Source organism: Chelonia mydas, chromosome 10, assembly GCF_015237465.2.
Source record: "Chelonia mydas isolate rCheMyd1 chromosome 10, rCheMyd1.pri.v2, whole genome shotgun sequence".
NCBI classification, from domain to species: domain Eukaryota; kingdom Metazoa; phylum Chordata; order Testudines; family Cheloniidae; genus Chelonia; species Chelonia mydas.
The window spans coordinates 78,347,864-78,368,580 of record NC_051250.2 but is presented as its reverse complement, the minus strand read 5'-3'; the positions used below and the strand labels follow the sequence as shown (position 1 = coordinate 78,368,580).

The window sequence follows — 20,717 nt, the reverse complement described above, 5'->3', positions numbered from 1 at the left end:
CATTGCATAAACATTAACTATTCATCCCCATACAATAATAATTAGGTATTATTAACCCAAATTTTGCACATGGGTGGAATAAATGTGATAGGCTAACTGACTTGTTCACAGCCTTATGGTCAGAGCCAGAACCAGAAGCAAAGAATCCTGATGTCCAGTCCTATGCTTAGGCCACTAGACCTACCTCATCATTAGGACCCTAACAAATTCATGGTCCATTTTGGTCAATTTCATGGTCATAGGATTATAAAAATTGTAAATTTCACAGTTTCCAATATTTAAATCTGAAATTCCACAGTGCTGTAACCATGGGGGTCCCAACCTAGAAAGGGCTTGGGGAGGATAGGGGGGTTCGCAAGGCTATTGTAGGGGTTCATGATATTGCCACCATTTCTTCTGAACTGCTGCCTTCAGAGCTGGACAGCTGGAGAGTGGCAGCTGCTGGCTGGGACCCCAGCTCTGAAGGCAGTGTCGCCACCAGCAGCAGCACAGATGTAAGGGTGGCAATAACATGACAAACAGATTTCACAGGGGAGACCAGATTTCATGGGGGAGACCAGATTTCACGATCCATTACACATTTTTCACTGTGAATTTGGTAGGGCCCTACTCATAATACTTTCTTTATTACAGAATGTTACAGACACAAAAAAATGTGATCCAAGGACTTGGACATGTGAGTTAAGATACTGTACCAAATTCAGTCCTGCTGTAAGCGAGTACAGCTTACTCAAGATGCACCTGCTTATACAGAACTGAACTATTTCCCGAGTATGGCTAGCAACCTGCCATTGCTTGGCCTGAAATGATTCCTTCAAAGCAAGACTTTATGTTCAACTTTTACCAAAATTCCAAAACACAAACTCATTTGTGGATGTCAGGTTAACTGTGCACAAAACGGATAGATTTCTTAGCTTCTATTCAAGAAGAGTGAATAAAAATCAATTACTTAAAAAAACCCATACATTTAAGCTGTATTTCAAAATTTAACTTTAATTTAAAGTTTAATATGTTTTTATTTTTAAAGACAGATTAATTTATATTCAGTTTAGGCTTCAGCATAGGTTGTCATAACTTCAAATTTAAATAATCTATTAAAATAATTTAAATAAATCTGAATAAATAAAAATCTCATACACTGATTCAATGAGCCTTTTCAAACTATAAAGGCTGTTTTTTGGTGTACAAAATCAGGGAGAAAACATCTTTAACTACATTTTGGGGTCAAACTTAATAATATGGTATGATCTATATCATTTTCAGTTTTGACAACGGAATGAATGCTGGCAGTTACTTTTTTCCAAATGTCAGTACTTACAGTTTCTGTTGTGCAGAAAAGCTTTAGCCTCAAATTACTGAACTAATGTACGTTATGCTATATAATTAGATAAATGTGCATCCTCCTAGCAAAAAGTAGTACCAATCTAATGTAAAGGCTATATTTAACTGTAAATCAAATCAACGTTTTAATAGTTATATGAATGTTCTTTATAAAAATAACTCAAAAGTACAAATGAAAAAAAGTGATTAAAATTAATTATTTGCATTTAAAGGAATGTTGAATTTGGGCTGGATGAGAAGAACAACTCCAAAATATAAATATAGGGCTAGAGAAAACTGAAGTTCTTTTACAAAATTTAAATGGCACTGGAAGAGCATCTCTCCAAATAGGTTTTACTGATGTAACATCATGTGACACCAGCAAATATTTTATAATGCTGTTTGCTCTTGGTCAACTACTTTGTACAATAAGCAATAAAAATAAAATTAAAACAATGTAAAAAAGTAGAATATTCATAATTTATAAACTATCAAAATTAGTTTTAAAAGCAATTATATCTTATATTAATTTTTTAAAATAACTGCATGTTATAAAGTATTTCAACAAACTATACACATACTGTTCAATTATGGGTCTATGTAGATTCTAAACTTCAATACAACAAATAACTAACAAATATAGGGTATCAATCTTCCAACCACAAAATATATTTAGATATACTTGGGGAAGCAAATATGCTGACAATATTTTCGATTTACTGTACCTTCTAAGCATCTATCTGTACACCAGCATTCTTTTATGTAAAATGCACCTGACTGCAGTTAGCCATGGTAATAAAATACATACTTTCTTCGGTGTTTCCATTAACTGTTGTATCACAAAGTACTCCTGCAGTACAAAAGAACTAAGTATTAACATGGTATTCTTACAAATGACAGCTCATAAGAAAGTTTGACATGATGGCTTCAAGAATCTGTTATAAGCACCACCTTCCACTGAAATTAATAGGCTCTCAAAATTATTTTGAAAGATAAGAAAATGTCCAAGATCTACTAAAACGTTAATCTCTTTTGCCACTGTCAAAAGAAAGGCAAATCAACTCTACGCTGTCCTATACTTGGAATTCTTCCCTAGTTTTTCAAGAGTTTTTTAAAACGTTGCTCCAGCCAACATGGTGAATCTGGACACCTACTCTTCATGTTGACAATACGTTTACCCTCTCTATTGGACTGAGAAGCAGGATGCCAAAGTTCAAAGACAGTTATATTTAGAACTATGTTATAGTCCATTTTAAAAGTAACTGTCAGGCTGGGGAGGGAAAATCATCTCACACTGAAAATTTTGTACCTCATATAGTTACAACTAATACCTAATAATACTATAACAGAAAGGTTTTTTCCCCACCTCATTTGTTTACTTTGTGTATGCAGCAACACTTTTTACATTTAGCCAGTTTCACTTTTTCTACAAATAGTCAATTTCTCCCTTGCTGAAGAGATTCTTATGCATAAAAAGGAAATAAAAAATATTTAAGCCACACTGTTTAAAAAGTGCTGTATGAGACACTGGGTCAAACAAAACAATACATCACTAGTTAATTTAAAAAAAATTCAAGCTTACAGTATCATTTTAATATTTTATACCAGAAATGGTTCCTTACCTGGGTTGTTCGAAGTCATATGTTCAACAGGAGAACTAGTGCTAAGCTGCCATACTGTTTTAACCTCCTTCTGACCATGTCCACTATTTATTTCCACCCTCCATATTTGTGCGTGATCACTGAGGAAATAATCAAATAGCACAAAAAAACCCTAATAATTATGTACTCAATCAAGATAGGAATTTCCCTATTATGAAAGCTGAGGTTTGGCTTACTTTTGATAGAACTTATTGACAACAGCTGGTCTGATTGGTAGCTGAAACACATGCTTCTCATTCAGAGGATTTTCTTTGTAATATTTTATGCAGGACCTGTGATAAAAGCAGTCAAATACTGTTACTTATTACTTCTTGGATGAGTGTTTATGCAACTATTCAACCCCAGATAAATATACATGCAAAACTAACTACATTTTCATGCTTTCAGGACAATAGATCAGTTACTATGCACTTGCAGAAAACCTTGATTCCAAAACTTGATTTTGGCTCTTGCTTCCCAGGTCAACAGAAAATGATCATATCACAACAGTGACTTCATAAGAGTTACTATACTTGACAAATTGCAATTGCACAATATTTATTCCTCACAAATGTTCCCTCTAAAACCAGGGTATTTTTAAGAATGGAAGGCTAATTTTACACACTATCCAGTCACAGAAACTTTGTAGCATTGAAAATAAATATGAAATATGTTGGGATTTTGCATTAGTTGAGAGCTAAATGGATGAAAGCCTCAAAAAATTGCAAGGTTTGAAAGCATGACTTGAAAGGGCTGATAAAACAAGACATGCAAGAAAGAATCTGCAGCAACAAAAAAGCTAAGGTTAAAAAAAAATACCCACTAAATTTTTGTTTTTAATGTTATTCTGAAGGTATGTTCTTCTGAATACCCATTTTACATATTTCAGAATGGAGGAATGGCTGGGATCTGAGAGCTCAGAAAGGAAAAGGAAGAAGAGAAGAAAAAGAAAATTAGGATTCTAGTGAGTTCCCTGAATCCCTTCACAAGATGATGGGGAAAAGTACAAGGGTATTAAACCAGGGCAGAAAAATTGAACAGGAAGATCCAAATGCTCCCATTACAGTCCCTGTTCCTCACAAACATTATCAATAAAATACAGGTTATAAAAAGTTTGCCTTTTGACTATATCTAGTTATTTAAATAATCCATTTATTATTGACACTTGAATGATGAAAAGTAAAAATTAAATAATTACTGCATCAAAGGGAAGAGGTTCTCATGTTTAAAGTGAAGAAAGACTGTGCAGCTGACCAATATTTCCAGCATATGATGAAGTTTTTGAATGCGATGAACCTGCTCCTGTAGCTCTACTGATGTGGAAATGAAGTAGTCCTAGAGAAGAAAATATAGACTTTAAAACAAGAAATAAACATAGCTCTTAAAAGGTAACTATTGGTGTTGGGTGGGTTAAATATGCTAACCAGATGAGTACTCAATTTGTACGCATTCTGAAGGTCAACTCTTTCTGCTACATTTGTCTGCCCTTTTTTTATGAGAAAATAGAGTATTGATTTATAAAAATCCTGCTCTCAGAATGCTTCATGAAGCATATTTCTTGTAACCGAAACACCATGCTTTCTTGCAGCCAAGAGAAGCAACACTCCATGCAACCCTACAACCATGAGGTAACCCTAGAACACGCAGTTTGTTGACGTTGAGTCAAATGCCAGTAAAGTTAGAATGTCACTCTCTTCCCTACTTTTTTTAAAAAAAAAAAACTTTAGTGATGGTGAAAAAGACACTGGATTATACATGGGACATGTACAAAATAACTGGCAAAAGTTCAAGTTCCCTTTTAATCTGCAAATACACCCCAACCTTGACCTGGAAAGTCCACCTCTTGGGTGAGAAAGTAGTTTAACCTCCATGGCCATGCAATTTTTGGCTCTCTGCTGAAAATACCAATAAAAATGCTAATTGGGATGGCTTGTGCAATATGGGTCTAGACTACCAATTCTTTTCACATGGGTCAAACAGCTGGAACATGGTGGTTACTTTGGATCACCACAGATGTGAAAAGACTACCAATGACTTCAGTAGGTTTGAATCAGGGCTTTGGTCTGGGTTTGAGCCAGAGAGCTGGAAATGAAATGTGGAGATGTCATACTAACAAAAATACTACCACCTTGCATTCATAGTGCAATTTTCATTCCTAGATCTGAAAGCTTTTTCACAAAAATGGGGAAGTATGGTCTCCACTTAGAGATGGGGAAAAACACACAAAGGTTATGTGACTTCTTGTGCATAAGGTCACACAGCAAGTCAATGGCAGAGTCGGGAAGAGAATCTAGATTTCCTGATCTACAATATGGTGCCCTACCCAGGGGACTAAGCTGCTGTTACCAACCACCTAAACTATTAATCCCACACGTTGATAATTTATCCATACAGCAATCCTAGTTTTAAGGAGGTGACAGACTTTCCACGATTAAGAATATGATTTGGAAGAAAAAGTGTTTTTATAGTAGAATTTTAGGACTGTCAGGGTTGACAGTGTTCACTTCAAATACGTATGAAACACCAATTCAGAGTGTTATCAACTTTTGAAAAGAGTGACAAACAAGCAAAACCTTCAGGGGCACTGAAATGCAAGAGCTACAAAACCCTATTTCTAACCGCAATCCTTCACGGCTGAATGTAAATTTTCTCTACTACTGAAGTTAAAATTTTGTTTCAACATCTGTAAGCACTCTATTCTCAGGAGCAGATCCAAATTAATGGACAGGATTTCACAGCTCCCGACAAAATCCTGGCCATGGTTCTATCATATTTTTCAAGTGGAAGTAGCTCTGTACATAAGGACATAGAAGGTGGTACCTCAGCTTTGACCTAATTTCTCCTTCCTTTACCCTCTTGCCAGAGTTAAAAAGAAGTCTTTAAAACACTCAGTTTTCAAGGCTGAGAACTCAGAATATATGTTGTAATCCTGCAAATAGGCTTTATGAATTTGGAGAGAAAATTAATCTAAACAAGTATATGTCAAAACTCTATATTGCTTTCAAAATAAGAATTAAAATATCTCACCAGATAGGTTAATGTTGCAAGTTCTTGGCCTGCAAAACAAATAAAGATTTTTTTTTAAAAGAAACAAAAACATGCTACACACTGTGGCAGCTTCAGGCATAAGCAAAACAGGTGGCCACAGGAAGCCACACTAAGAGAAGAGTGCAATCACCACACCTGAGGACTTCTTTGTACTCACTGCTGTAAGTACAAAGAGAAACATGAAGTGGCTGGTGTTGGAGACAGTGGTTGCCAGCCACCAACATGGCATGTTCCCTTCATGGAAATGCAAAGGGGCAGCAGACGTAGGCATAGCAGGTGCTAGGATCAGCTAGGTCACCAGCCCTAAAGTTCTCAATGCTTCTCCCTCCTAAACAGCATAAGGTTTGAAGCAGCAGAAACAGGTGAGCAAATGAGAGTGCATACAGGCTGGCAGTGTGGTAGGAAGACTCAGGGAATGAAGAAAAGGTGAAGAGTGAAGCCTTGGAAAAAAAGTAGCGTAGGCATATAGGCCCACATTAGATTGGGTGAACTATGGTTTTAAATTGAGCTGGGATATTAGCATGAGCAATAGGCCCAAAGCATGTGACCAAAAAGAATGAGAACATCAGAAAGAAAAGTTCTTGTGTTAAACTTGTAGTGACCCTTCAAAATACCAGTGTTATCTTATTTAAGGTTTGGGCTGAAGTAATAGTAATAAAACACAATCAACTGGGTATCAGGTGCAGTAAATAACTGACTATATAAGAAAATCCTTCATATGGCCTTACCTAAGATCCGATAATTGGCAATCACATCAATAGTTTGTTAAGGGATATAAAAAAATAAACTCTTAAAGACTTTATTGGTAATACCTGCCAGACCATGATGGAGTCGACCACTATGGGTCTAAGATATCCCTGAGTTTGGCCTGTTTGTAAGTATCCTGATCAAATGCTTATAAATGTTTTGTTACTATTTGGAGGTAGTAAACTGCTTATTATTTAGACTTTCTAGGCATGTTTAGAACAATTGTATAAATGCCATTTGACCTTTGGATTTAATAAAAGGAATTTATGGTTAAATTAGTCTTGTGGTAATATCCTGATAAATAATAATTCCAACAAAGAGTAAGATAAAAGTGACAATGACAAAAATGAACAAAACAAAAAACAACAAAAATGGAGACAACAGAAGAATGGAAGCAAAAGAAACAATGCAACTGTGAGACTGAAGATAAAGCCACAACACCATTGAAGTAACAATTTTTTTTTTTTTTTTTTTTTAATATCCCTACATGCTAGCTTCTATTTCAAGGTCTGGCTCAAGAATGCAATTTATTAATTTTGTAAAATAAATGATACTGTCAGTATTCTTGGCTGTGTTCTCCTCAACCCCTTTTGATTACAAGAAGGGGGAAAGAGAGACAGTAAGGACGGACACACATTTTTTCCCCACCTAAAGCATTATCACACCTAAAAACAGGCTCTGGTTAAATAAATAGGATATTATTCAAATTTCTCCCTTCAGATTTTTCAGACTGATAGGTTTCTATCGTTTTGACGTTTATGAAAACCTACATAAAAAGATTAGTTTAGAAATCTGTTACAGCCTTAGTTATAAGCCATAGTTATTTTGAGATAATTTTCAAATTAAAAGTAAGCAAAGGAACACACTAAGTCGTAAGTAAAGATTTTATGGGCAATAAGGAAAAAGGCTAAGGTGACAGAAAGGTGAAGTTAAAAAGAAGAAGTCAAAAACAGAGGTGATGGATTGTTTGGGTCAAATAGCCTTTTCTTGTGAATTTCCAGTCATGCCTTTAAATAACAGGTTTACCTATAAAACAACTGACATAATCTTTCTTCATTTTGTCCAGACCAATCTCCAGAAGCATTTGAATTGGAGTGACACCACTGAGGGAAATAGCCTCCATAGCTCCATGATAAGATTGTTGAATCAACTTGCTTAGTAAACTGCTACTCCCTTGATGAATCTAAAAAAATAAGATTTTTCTTGTAATATATAGATGAAATACACAGTATAATTTAAAAGCAAGACATTATAAAAAAAAGAGACAAACTAATAGTGAACTATTTAAAAACTGAATTTAAAATATGTCAAAATGAGGAGTAATTTACAAACATTTAAAAGAAATGTGTCCTACTTTATTTACACATCCAAAGCTGATATTTTTATCATGAAAACATATTCAGGATACACATACATACCCAAGGCTGTATCTCACCATGTTCTAGGGATTTTATAATCAGTGTGAAACACTCTACCAAGTCTTGATAGGAAGTGACACCTTGAGAGAAGAGTTATTCCAATATTTAATTTATAATGGCTACAAAAACATCTATCTTCCTTTATCACATAGCTGATAAAAGAGTTGACCAATGCACAAAATGTAAGACTTTAAAAAACTCCAAGAACAAAATCCCATAAATGTACTGCACAGAACGGCCCAAAGATAAGTTTAAATGTGTGACTGAACCAAGAGGTCTTGCACTTCACCATGATATTTGACAAGAGGTCTGTGAGAGCAGGTTCCAGAGAATGGCCCTTTACTGATAATGCCTGCCCTAGAGTACAGCTCCAGAACCAACAGTGAAAGCAACTCAACAGTTTATAAACACTGTTAACAGGACATGAAGAGAGAGAGCCGATTTCTCAGTTAACTAAGTCCTAGACCGTGTCAGGCTTTATAGACTGCAGTTCAAGGTGTTTGTTACAAACTGAAGTAAACAGATAACAATGCTTCATGCTCCAGAGAAACTAATATATGCTCTTAACTGCTTGCCTCACTTAAGAGAGGAGTGTCTGCATTCTGCATCAGCAGAAACCATCAAGTACTGATATACCTGAGTAGGGTATATTATACATTTGTATAGAGTACATTTTAGTCATCTGCTTTTGATGTTACAAAGGCATTCATTAATGTGGCAATATTCACATCAGAAAAGAATGATCATGACTTCCAAGTCAGCCCTACAAGTAAAAAAAGGCATTTATGTGACAAAACTGTCACTTGTTAATAAAAAAACAGTAATTGATTTAATTAATAGGCCCTCAAGACTGCATATATTATTTGCAAAGGTTGACATCTATAACATTTTCTGAGGAACTACCTACTTTAAATATATTCCATGAGCCCCAGTAAAGTCTATTTTATAGATAAATGGCTGTCAGTAACAAAGTAGGTACGCACTATTTATTGCTAAACAGAACCAACAATCAACTCGGCAAAGAGAAAATGTGCACATACCACAAGTCACCATACTTTCCTATAATATCATAAATAGAGCATGCTATCTTATGATTAAATGAATGACAATGAGCCTTAGGCCTGTTTATGGCATAACCATCCTGAAGAGTTAATCAGTTCTTAAAACTTGGAGAAACTTATACCAATTTCTTAAAATATGTATAAAAAAGTGGTATAGGAAATGTGTAAAAGTTATAAGGCAGTGAGAAAAAACACTTACTCTTTCTCATTTTGCACCACAATTGTTCAGCAAAATCCAGGTCTCCTCGTTCATTAAAAAGTGATTTTATTGAACTGTCCACTGCAGCAGAGTCACACTGGACTTTCTGAAAGAGAGAGTTTTACTTGAAAATGCTCCTTCAAAATGAAGTCAAACATTTGTCATAACATTCTAAAGCAGTGGTGTGCAAACTTTTCCAGTCGTGCCCCCCCTTATCATTCACAGAATTTATCGCATCCCACCCTCTATTACCACCCTTACTTCTGCACTACTACTGGCAACAGTGCTGTCTTAAGAGCTGGGTGGCTGCTAGGCGGGGCGTTCATGTTGTTTGCAGTGCAAGAGGACTATGTTTTTAATCCCGCTCCTGTCCTGCCCCATAATACCCAGTCTATTTTTATCCTGTTCCCACTGTTATGATAGTGGGTTCTGCAGGACTCACAGGATCCCAGTTTCTTCACACAAACCCCAGAGAATCTCATATGCTCCAGTTTGCACACCACTGTTCTAAAGATCCACATAAATCAAATCCTCTCCAATGGCCAAGTCTATTCGCAAGATTAATATTTCTTCTCCTGCCCAATCAGTAGTTCGATAAATAAACATATTTCATACCAATTAAGAAACATGCTTTTACCAAGTCTTAACAAACCAGTGAGGAGCCACAGTCCTAACCTCTTGGGAAACAGCTAATTCCTAAAGGTTATGTGCCCTCGAAAAGGCATTGATGTTGGGAAGAAGGATTTCTGGCCATTGCAAGGCAGAGCTTGACCAGAATTCTTGCCTAGAATGAGTAAAAATGGACGCTGACTCCCTCAAACCTATCCTTCCACTGTGACTTACAACTGGCTATACTAGTATAGACAGAAAGTACTGGCATAAACAGCTGCAGTGATGGACTTAGAGAAGCACCAGTAAAAGATATGACTAGTACTGCACAGGTTTCACAGGTGATTTTGTTTTTTCTTTTAATATATGACTTGCAATGCACCCAATAAAAAAAAATATATATATTATCTGAGCATATAGTTTTCCCCATGATCTTTGATGCAGGACTAAAGTTTATGATTTTGTTGCTGTACATTAAATCACAGACTTGAGATCAAAATGGAAAATTAATTTATTTGACTTAACCGTCCCATAAAAAGAAAAAAAACTCAACTATTTGTGAGGAGGGAGGAAGACAAATAAATAAAAATAAAAATACTAACATAATTACTAAATAACTACTAAAAATAAATACAAAAAATATTAAAATCCCTACAAAATTGTATGAAGTTATTTAAGGCAGGAAATTACCATGGTGGTGTGTGTTACGTAAACAGCTAGAAAGATAAATTTGCCAGTTTCCAGACCCTCCAGTAGGCCATGGACCACTGGAGAGCCAAGCCAGCGGCAGAGTGAAACTGGCACAGAGATCAAAGTTGCTTCATGCAAGAAGGTGAAATAGCAGCATGAGACTGATCACTTTAGGAGATCAGAGGGGAAGATTAAGATGATGAAAAGTGATCGTGTTTGGAAGAAATCAGAGAGAGAAATCTCCAACCCATAGGTAAAGAGGAAGAGAGAGAAGGAAGCAGACCTTTGTGGAGTTAATCCACTCCTATCCATCAGGATTGGTGTTGCCTGCTGGAGAAGATCACAGCTACTTCTCTTTGAACATAACAATCAAGTACTAAAAGCTAAGTAAAACTCTGGGGAAAATGCTAAATTATAAAACATTGAGAGAGATTTTGAAAAGGCACAAATGGCATTTCGCGTTCAGCTAAGTGCCCAATGGCTACATGTACTTTGAAACAATAGATCTCCTACAGTTCCTGCTGAGTAAGGACAACAGGGGAAATTTTCAAAGTACTGCAGAGACAGTGAAAGAAACAAGAGGATGACTGAAAATACACATACCTCTGCATCATTTTTATGTACTGATGTATTAAATCCATCCAGTTTATTCTTTAAATCTAGAAGGGGGAGGGAAAGGAATTGCACCACTATAATCATGTACAGCTGAACAACAGTGTAAGTCTCAGATATGTTACAATTTTGGTCCTACTAACAGACATTAGCTGGATGGATAACAAATACTGACAGGTATTATCTTTCTTTGTGAGTCCTTCTAAACACTGTTTCTACTATTCAAAATTAGAAAATAGAATATCTGAGTTGGAAGGGACCTCAGGTGGATGATCTAATCAGGCTTATGAAAAAAAATCCTCACCCACTAAAAAGGAGTTCATAATGCTGTCATGGGTTCCTTGCCCTCCTCAAGGGCGGGGAGGTGGAAGAGAAGGGTTTGGAGGTGTGCAAACATGCGTTGAAAAAAAAATCACCACACTCCTGCATCTAATACATTCAGCTGCATAATGGAAGGATTTGTTATATTATTTCTATATGCCCATCTATTAAGGACAGTTTAGTCTGGGATGGTCCCTTCTTGTGTATTTTTAAAGTAAATTGTTTTGTCAGTTTTTCACACTTACTTTTACAATATTCAATATACAATATTTTATACAATATACAATATTTTACAATAACTTTTACAATAGTTGCCTAGAGATAGCTTGTTAACACCTATCCTCTCTTCACTAATGCTGAAACGATGGTTTTATTGTTGATAAACATCTCTGGTTTTCTTCCTTACATTTTTTTGCTTCTCTGTTAGTCTATATGCTAATTTGTGGATATTTTCAGTTTCATTCTAAAGTTCTCCGTTTCTCTTCTTCTACATCCATTTTCTATAATCTTAAACTTGCATGTCTGTAGCCTCTCTGACATGAATTTTTTTGCGCTTAGTGGCCAGAATTTTCAGAAGTTACTAGTGATTTTTGGAAGCCTCCGTTTGAGGCACCTTAAAAGGGATGTACTTTCAAAGAGTGGGCATTTGGCACTTTCTGAAATTCAGGATAATTTTGGATAACACAAGTTGGGCACACAAAGATTGGTGTACTGAAATCACTAGTCACTGAAATCTTGGCCACTATGTTTACATGTGTCTTTCCTGTCTCAGTCTGTAAACTGTTGTACAAGAGATTTTTATTTGTCTCATTTCATTTTTTTCTTCCTATTCTCCACAACATGGGAAAAACACTAAGGTTTACCCATTGCACAGGACTCTCATGATTTCACCAGGAGAGTTAGAGGTATACAAAGTAACCTGTTTCTTGAACACTTTTGGTGGACTACAGTACCTTTATAAATTACCATTTGCAGTTCCAATACTATCATAATCTTATGTGGCATTTTCATTTCATTCTTGTGAAATTTTAAGTCCCTTGCAATTTTTTTCTTAACATAAATTTTGATTACAGGATTTGCCCTTCTCCACACAATTTCACCCAATCATAGCATCTCAAATTATTAAACAAAAATACCATTCAGAAGTTCCTGGACGAGCTCAACCGCTGATTCAGCTACCAAAGGCTCAGGCCATTCAGTCACACCAGTCTTCAAGCCTTCAGCCAAAACCTAAGAGCACAAAAAAATCCAGAGACACTTATTTTGTTTGAGGTTCTGCACATAACAGAGAATATAAAAGTGTATTAAACTTGCAAAGAAAAATTACCCACCATATGAAAATTCCACCAAGAAATGTATATGGTATGCAATACTGCCAAGCTAATATTGTGTTAGAAACGTTTGGAATGTTCTGATTTGTGTGTTCTTTATTTCTCAACCTTAACACTGCATTAAAAATTATTTTGCATTTAATATATTCATGTAATTTCAAAGAACCTTTTAAACAACTACAGAGATTCTAAATAAGAACACCATCCAATTGTGGAGGTAAATGCTTGGTTGCGCAGGTGGTGTCAGAGATAGATCTTTGGATTCTTTGACCCTGGAACGTTGTTCCAGGAAGGATTGCTTGGAAGAGATGGGATCCACCTAACGAAGAGAGGGAAGAGCATCTTGGCAGGCTTGCTAACCTAGTGAGGAGGGCTTTAAACTAGCTTTGCCAAGGGATGGAGACCTAAGCGCCAAGGTAAGTGGGAAAGAGGGTGCAACAGGGGAGCCCTCCTGATTCACACTGAGAAAGCAGGGCAATCAGCTAGTTATCTTAGGTGCCTGTACACAAACGCAAGAAGCCTGGGAAACAAGCAGGAAGAATTGGAAGTCCTGGCACAGTCAAGGAACTATGATGTGACTGGAATAAGAGAGACTCGGTGGGGTAAATCACAAGACTGGAGCACTGTCATGGATGGGTATAAACTGTATAAAGGACATAAAAATATACTGTTTAAAGGTATAAAGGACAGGCGGTGGACAAAAGGTGGAGGACTTCCATTGTATGTAAGAAAGTAGTATGATTACTCAGAGCTCCAGTATGAAACTGGAGAAAAGCCTGTTGAGAGCCTCTGGGTTAAGTTTAGAGGTGAGAGCAACAAGGGCGATGTCGTGGTGGGCATCTGCTATAGACCACCAGACCAGGAAGAGGAGGTAGACAAGGCTTTCTTCGGACAACTAACAGAAGTTTCCAGATCGCAGGCCCCAGTTCTCATGAGGGACATCAACCACCGTGACATCTGCTGGGAGAGCAATACAGCAGTGCACAGACAATCCAGGCAGTTTTTGGAGAGTATTGGGGACAACTTCCTGGTGCAAGTGCTGGAGGAACCAACCAGGAGCCATGTTCCTCTTGACCTGCTGCTCACAAATAGGGAAGAATTGGTAGGAATAGAAGAAGTGGGTGGCAACCTGGGGAGCAGTGACCAGGAGATGGTCATGTTCAGGATCCTGACAAAAGGAAGAAAGGATAGCAGCAGAATACAGACCCTGGACTTCAGAAAAACAGATGTTGACTCCCTCAGGAAACTGATGGGCAGGATCCCCTGGGAGGCTGATTGTGGGGGAAAGGAGTCCAGGAGAGCTGGCTGTATTTTAAAGAAGCCTTATTGAGAGCGCAGGAACAAACCATTCCGATGTGCAGAAAGAATAGACAATATGGCAGGCGACCAGCTTGACTTAACAGAGAAATCTTCGGTGAGATTAAACACAAAAAGGAAGTTTGCAGGAAGTGGAAACTTGGACAGATGACTAGGAAGGAGTATAAAAATATTGCTCAAGCATGTAGGGGTGTAATCAGGAAGGCCAAAGCACAGTTGGAGTTGCAGCTAGCAAGGGATGTGAAGGGTAACAAGAAGAGTTTCTACAGGTATGTTAGCAACAAGAAGATGATCAGGGAAAGTGTGGGACCCTTACGGAATGGGGGAGGCAACCTAGTGACAGAAAATGTGGAAAAAGCTGAAGTACTCAATGCTTTTTTTGCCTTGGTCTTCACAGACAAGGTCAGCTCCCAGACTGCTGCACTTGGCAGCACAGTATGGGGAGGAGGTAAGCAGCCCCAAGTGGTGAAAGAACAGGTTAAGGACTATTTAGAGAAGTCGGACATGCACAAGTCCATGGGGCCAGATGCAATGGATCTGAGGGTGCTGAGGGAGTTGGCTGATATGATTGCAGAGCCATTGGCCATTATCTCTGAAAACCCACGGCGATCGGGGGAGGTCCCGGACAATTGGAAAAAGGCAAATATAGTCCCCATCTTTAAAAAAAGGGAAGGAGGAGAATCCGGGGAACTACAGACTGGTCAGCCTCACCTCAGGCCGTGGAAAAATCATGGAGCAGGTCCTCAAGGAATCCATTTTGAAGCACTTGGAGGAGAGGAAGGTGATCAGGAACAGTCAACATGGATTCACCAAGGGCAAGTCATGCCTGATCAACCTGATTGCTTTCTATGATGAGATAACGGGCTCAGAGGATATGGGGAAAGCGGTGGACATGACATACCTTCACTTTAGCAAAGCTTTTGATACAGTCTCCCACAGTATTCTTGTCAGCAAGTTAAAGAAGTATGATTGGATGAATGGACTATAAGGTGGATGGAAAGCTGGCTAGATCGTTGGGCTCAATGGGTAGTGACCAATGGCTCTATGTCTAGTTGGCAGCCAGTATCAAGCAGAGTGCCCCAGGGGTCAGTCTTGGGGCCAGTTTTGTTCAACATCTTTATTAATGATCTGGATGATGGGGTGGATTGCACCCTCAGCAAGTTCGTGAATGACACTAAGCTGGGGGGAGAGGTAGATACACTGGAGGGTAGGGATAGGGGCCAGAGTGATCTAGACAAATTGGAGGATTGGGCCAAAAGAAATCTGAGAAGGTTCAACAAGGACAAGTGCAAAGTCCTGCACTTAGGATGGAAGAATCCCATGCACCGCTACAGGCTGGGGGCCAACTGGCTAAGCGACAGTTCTGCAGAAAAGAACCTGGGAATTACAGTGGACAAGAAGCTTGATATGAGTCAACAGTGCACTCTTGTTGCAAAGAAGGCTAATGGCATATTGGGCTGCATTAGTAGGAGCACTGCCAGCAGATCGAGGGAAGTGATTATTCCCCTCTGTTCCGCATTGGTGAGGCCACATCTGGAGTATTGTGTCCAGTTTTGTGCCCCCCACTACAGAAAGGATGTGGACACATTGGAGAGAGTCCAGTGGAGGGCAACGAAAATGATTAGGTGGCTGGGGCACATGGTTTACATGGAGAGGCTGAGGGAACTGGGCTTATTTAGTCTGCAGAAGAGAAAAGTGAGGGGGGATTTGACAGCAGCCTTCAACTACCTAAAGGGGGGTTCTAAAGAGGATGGAGCTCGACTGTTCTCAGTGGTGGCAGATGACAGAACAAGGAGTAATGGTCTCAAGTTGCAATGCGGGAGGTCTAGATTGGATATTAGAAAAAACTATTTCACTAGGAGGGTGGTGAAGCACTGGAATGGGTACCTAGGGAGGTGGTGGAATCTCCATCCTTAGAGGTTTTTAAGACCCAGCTTGACAAAGCCCTGGCTCGGATGATTTAGTTGGGGATTGGTCCTGCTTTGAGCAGGGTATTTGACTAGATGACCTCCTGAGGTCCCTTCCAACCCTAATCTTCTATGATTCTGTGAACACGAAAAACGTAAAAAATACCATTCCTTGTATGTTGACAACCAAACTGATATGAATTGGGAATTTCACATTTATACTTACAATCAGAAACTGCAGTTCTCTATGTAACTGGAACACAGGACTCCTGGGGTCCCCAGATTCCAGTCTAATGTTCTGAAAATTCCAAAAATACACATCAGATTTTGAGTTTGGAATACAAATTTGCTAAAACCTTATTAACGAAACTGATGAACTATTTATTATGAATGTTATCAACACACTATATTGCTACTGCAACAATAATGTAACCAGCAAAAATTAGCATATTTTCTGTGATCTACAATACTTGGTATAAACAGTGACAGAGGCTTTCTCCTACCAATGTTGCTGCTGCAGTGAGTGGAGGTGTCTGTAAAATCTTATCCACAATACTCCATGTAATATCAGTATATATATTACTCTCTGATTCAATCACTGTATCCTCCAATGTAGTGGATCGAACAAGCTCATATTGAGCAAAGCCTTTGGTTGCCACCTAGAATGAATATATTTTAAATAGACATTTAAAACTGAGATCTACCATTCTAAGGATTATTTTCAAAAGAATGTTATGTGATACTTCCTGAAGCCTGCAAAAGAGCCCTAAAATGCCAGATCAACATAGTACTGGGCAGGTGTTCCATCAATCAAACATTTTTAAGAGAACTTTAAAAATAAAACTTGGCTAGTGTCAGAGAAACATACTGCAATGTCGCACATCCAAAAGTTAGGTACCATGTGTGGTCCCTTGCTTCCCAGATTAGCAGGAGCTCACAGTGCTACAGATCCACACACAAATCAAGATATAAACACCACCCATAAAGCTAACCAAAAAGTCCCACAAATCAACAAATATACAAAGAATCTTACAACTAAAATAATTAAATTTACAATATTCAAAGCATGGGAAAGCATGAAAAACCTACAATAGATGAGCGATGTCTGATTTTGTGTGCCTTTTTGAGGTCTTCTAGACTTGCAAAACAGGTTATATCAGCTGTAGGACCTGGGAAAGGAAGAGGGACTTTCAGAAAATGCTAACCACAAATTGAATTTAGCACTCAGATGTAATTATTAAGTGATCAAAATGGAAAAAATAAGTGGCGGTATTCTCCCAAGGTCCACTCACAATGCAAATTCTGCTCACTTGTGACACCAGAATAAGATGCCATTCACCGTAAAGCTATTCTTCAAAATACAATCATCCCTCTATTGCTTTTGTACAATTAGCAGTGCAAATTAATGGCATTTTTAAATGTTCAGTAGGGTTCAGTTACTATATATAAGTGAAATGAATGGGAGAAATTCTCACTTCCCTAAAAGTTGTTGGTACAGCTCTGCAGACAGTCTGACACAATACCACTGCATTGATTGCATTCCGTTCACACTTTGAAGGTTATTTTTGATACCACTTGGGCTAGAGACAATTATTTTAAAATGAAAATTTAGATTATAGAGCACAAGTGGACACCCATCATGGGAATATTGCTTGTTACTGTATTAACTCTCATTTATTTCTTGTCCTCCCCTCTTTCAACTTTGGGGAACGGCTGACTGTGTAACGTTATAGCCAAGAGGAACTTACCATTACATGTAACCGTATGAAAACTGATCCCTGTGATTTTGTTCCCATTTTTGAGAGGCTCAGCTCCTAGCCAACAGGTATGCTCAGGGTCAGAGCTGTCACATCTTACCCACAGGGGAGGAAGCACAACCGGTTTGTTTATCTTCAAATGGGTCATGTTTGGATTTTGTGCCATTGTATAGAGTGAAATCAGTTGCCTGGTAATAAAAGAACAATCATTAACAGAATTTAACATGATGTTAGCTAACCCCTTTCTGTTAACTCTACTTCAAAATCTAGTGTATTAACAGTAAAGTCATTTACGTCTCAGTCCTGCACACTTACACACATGAGCAGTCCAATTTAAGTTAAATGGACTGCTCACAAGTGCCTTTGCTATATCAGGTTTATTACTCCTTCAGTTATTAATATTTCTAGTAGGTATGAGCTCCCTTTCCATGATGAAATACAGTCATCTCCCCATTAATATACAGCTTTGCAAATTCCTATGATTAGCTAGAACATAAAAACAGCCATACTGGGTCAGACCAAAGGCCCATCTAGCCCAGTACCATGTCTTCTGACAGTGGCCAGCGCCAGGTGTTTCAGAGGGAAGGAACAGAACAGGTAATCATGAAGTGATCCATCCCCTGCTGCCTGTTTAGTTTAGCTATACACAACAGCTAGTATGCTAGTTACATTGCTGCACAGAATTTACTTTTGTGTTGAATAAGGTATAAAACTGCTTTTAAACAAAAAGATAAAACTATGGAAACTTACTTTGCTCTTGTAACAGACAGAGCAACTGGTCCAGAACCCTTCTGTGGTGCAAACTCTGAAATATAAGTGGCATCATCTATTTGTGATTCTTCCATTTGGCCAGTGAATTCAACATGTCCCTTTAAAAGAAATGCACATGTAAATCTGAAAATTGGAATATATTTGGAAGTTTCCAGGGATGTAAACGTAAAGCTCTAGTTTTAAAACAAAAACAAAAAAAACCCACTTACCACTTTCTGCATAATGAATATCATACTGTTTCCATTCCAAAAACTTTCTAAGGGACTTCCGCAACCCTCATCAACCAAATGTACTTGGACATCAGCCTGCCAAAAGAAAAGAACATTTTTTTTAATGTATTGCATTTACACGTTGTGTTTAGAAGTCATTTTTGTGATAAAGATTTCAAAAACAACTAATTACACAACAAACTATTTTCTACTATAATTTCAACCATTCATTAATAATCCATGCCTTTCTCACTTCAAGACAAGACACCTGCAATGTACTCTACATGGAGCTAAACATTATCAACTGAGAAATTTAAGATGATGCAGAATGTTGCAAGCCACTTAATAACATCATATCATGAACCGCAGCTCCCAAATCTGTACTGGCTGCCTATTGGTTTCCAGGGGAAATGTATGGTTTAAAATGACCTATTAAACCCCGAATATCTTAAGACCTAAGAGATTGCCATCTTCCCATGCCATGCTGTTGCAGCTGCAGTCAGTGGAGGTACTCAAGCTGTAATCCCCTTGGTATAAAAGAGAGGGGGAGTTTCTCATGACAGTTTCTCCATGAGTGGTTCTAAAGTTTGGAATTCAGTCCCTGAGCTGATCCCAAATAGCCCAAATCTGTTGCTTTCCAGGCATGCAGCAAAGCACAGCTCTTTACTCAGGCTTTTGAATACGAAAAGAAAAGGAGTGCACTAAGGGTACTGTTTGATTTGTCATTTCTATTCAGCTATTTATTTTCTAGCTTTGAGAAAGCTGTTTTTAAATGTTACTCATTTTTAAAATTATGCCAAATTTGCCAAGATCCCAAGATTAGATGCTTCTCTTCTACACACCCATTTGTTATAAATTTAAAAATAAATAATGGTCTCTGACATATCTTTAGAAATTTTTCAAACCACTTCTAAGCTTATTTTTTTTTAAAAAAAGAAAAAATGTATTTACCTCAAAGGGAAATGGGTCTTTGGGGATACCTTTGATTCCTTCATTATATACTCTGAAATGAAAGAAAATATTCACTTAGTTTATTTTTTCTTTCCCCCCCTCCCCAAATGATACATTTGTCTCTAAAAACTAGAAAGCAAATGAGCCTCAGAGCTTAGTTTACTCTATGGCACACTACTGACTTCAAATAAAACTACATTTACACTACATGAATTATTTATTTCAAATCTAGTCAATTTAAAAACTTTAGAAAAATAAAAAGTTTCAAGTTCAACAGCTGCCGGAGTCTCCTTAACAGTCTCTGTGGTTCTACAATCATAGGCCCTGATCCCGCAAGTTCCTCCATGAGAGCAGACCCCACTGAATTTAATGGAGCTCTGCATTGACCCACCTCAGTTTGCAAGATCAGGTCTGTATCTTCCTAATTCTTGTTTTTTTAAAGATGTGTTTCTCTCCCCTGTTGCCGTGAGAGACACTCACAGATAGAAGGGAAAACTTACTTTACTATTTCTCCAGCATAGTTAGTGATTTTAACACAAAATTGTGCCATGTGAGCAGAGTAAACACATTCCAAATGTAGAGAAAGTCTTATTTTTCAGTCTCTTTCAGTTATATTAATCTGAGGTGTTACTGGAAACAACAATGGGTAAAAAGTATTCAGATGGAGAGTAATTTTTTGCTGACAATGTACTGTTAACTCCTTTCACTATGAGGCATCCAAATGCAGTTTACAGGCAGCATGAATATGGATCACTAATCTACCACTGAAAGGCAGCAGCAAAAATTTAGTTTGAGAAGTGGAAGTGAAG

At 37.8% G+C, this 20,717-nt stretch overlaps 1 protein-coding gene across 6 annotated transcripts in view; it reads right to left on the bottom strand.

The window, feature by feature from the left end:
• Nucleotides 1–20,717, bottom strand: part of ZWILCH (zwilch kinetochore protein) — a 28,093-nt gene that overhangs the window by 2,460 nt on the left and 4,916 nt on the right. For 3 of the 6 annotated variants that reach the window (XR_006284238.1, XM_043523818.1, XM_043523819.1), the window contains exons 2-18: nucleotides 19,909–19,960; nucleotides 18,958–19,053; nucleotides 18,728–18,846; nucleotides 17,969–18,165; nucleotides 17,310–17,389; nucleotides 16,724–16,879; nucleotides 16,447–16,518; nucleotides 12,802–12,895; nucleotides 11,336–11,391; nucleotides 9,434–9,539; nucleotides 8,174–8,253; nucleotides 7,782–7,938; nucleotides 5,988–6,016; nucleotides 4,159–4,295; nucleotides 3,158–3,253; nucleotides 2,943–3,061; nucleotides 2,094–2,170 (exon numbers count right to left, since the gene is read on the bottom strand). Coding sequence is in view for 5 of the 6 variants with exons in the window: in XM_043523818.1 (XP_043379753.1) it covers nucleotides 2,094–2,170; nucleotides 2,943–3,061; nucleotides 3,158–3,253; nucleotides 4,159–4,295; nucleotides 5,988–6,016; nucleotides 7,782–7,938; nucleotides 8,174–8,253; nucleotides 9,434–9,539; nucleotides 11,336–11,391; nucleotides 12,802–12,895; nucleotides 16,447–16,518; nucleotides 16,724–16,879; nucleotides 17,310–17,389; nucleotides 17,969–18,165; nucleotides 18,728–18,846; nucleotides 18,958–19,053; nucleotides 19,909–19,960 (1,723 nt within the window). In the remaining variant the exon portion in view is untranslated. Of the gene's footprint in view, nucleotides 1–2,045; nucleotides 2,171–2,942; nucleotides 3,062–3,157; nucleotides 3,254–4,158; nucleotides 4,296–5,987; nucleotides 6,017–7,781; nucleotides 7,939–8,173; nucleotides 8,254–9,433; nucleotides 9,540–11,335; nucleotides 11,392–12,801; nucleotides 12,896–16,446; nucleotides 16,519–16,723; nucleotides 16,880–17,309; nucleotides 17,390–17,968; nucleotides 18,166–18,727; nucleotides 18,847–18,957; nucleotides 19,054–19,908; nucleotides 19,961–20,717 lie in introns of all 6 variants that reach the window. The other 3 variants (XM_037911241.2, XM_007059494.4, XM_043523820.1) reach the window with 3 other exon arrangements.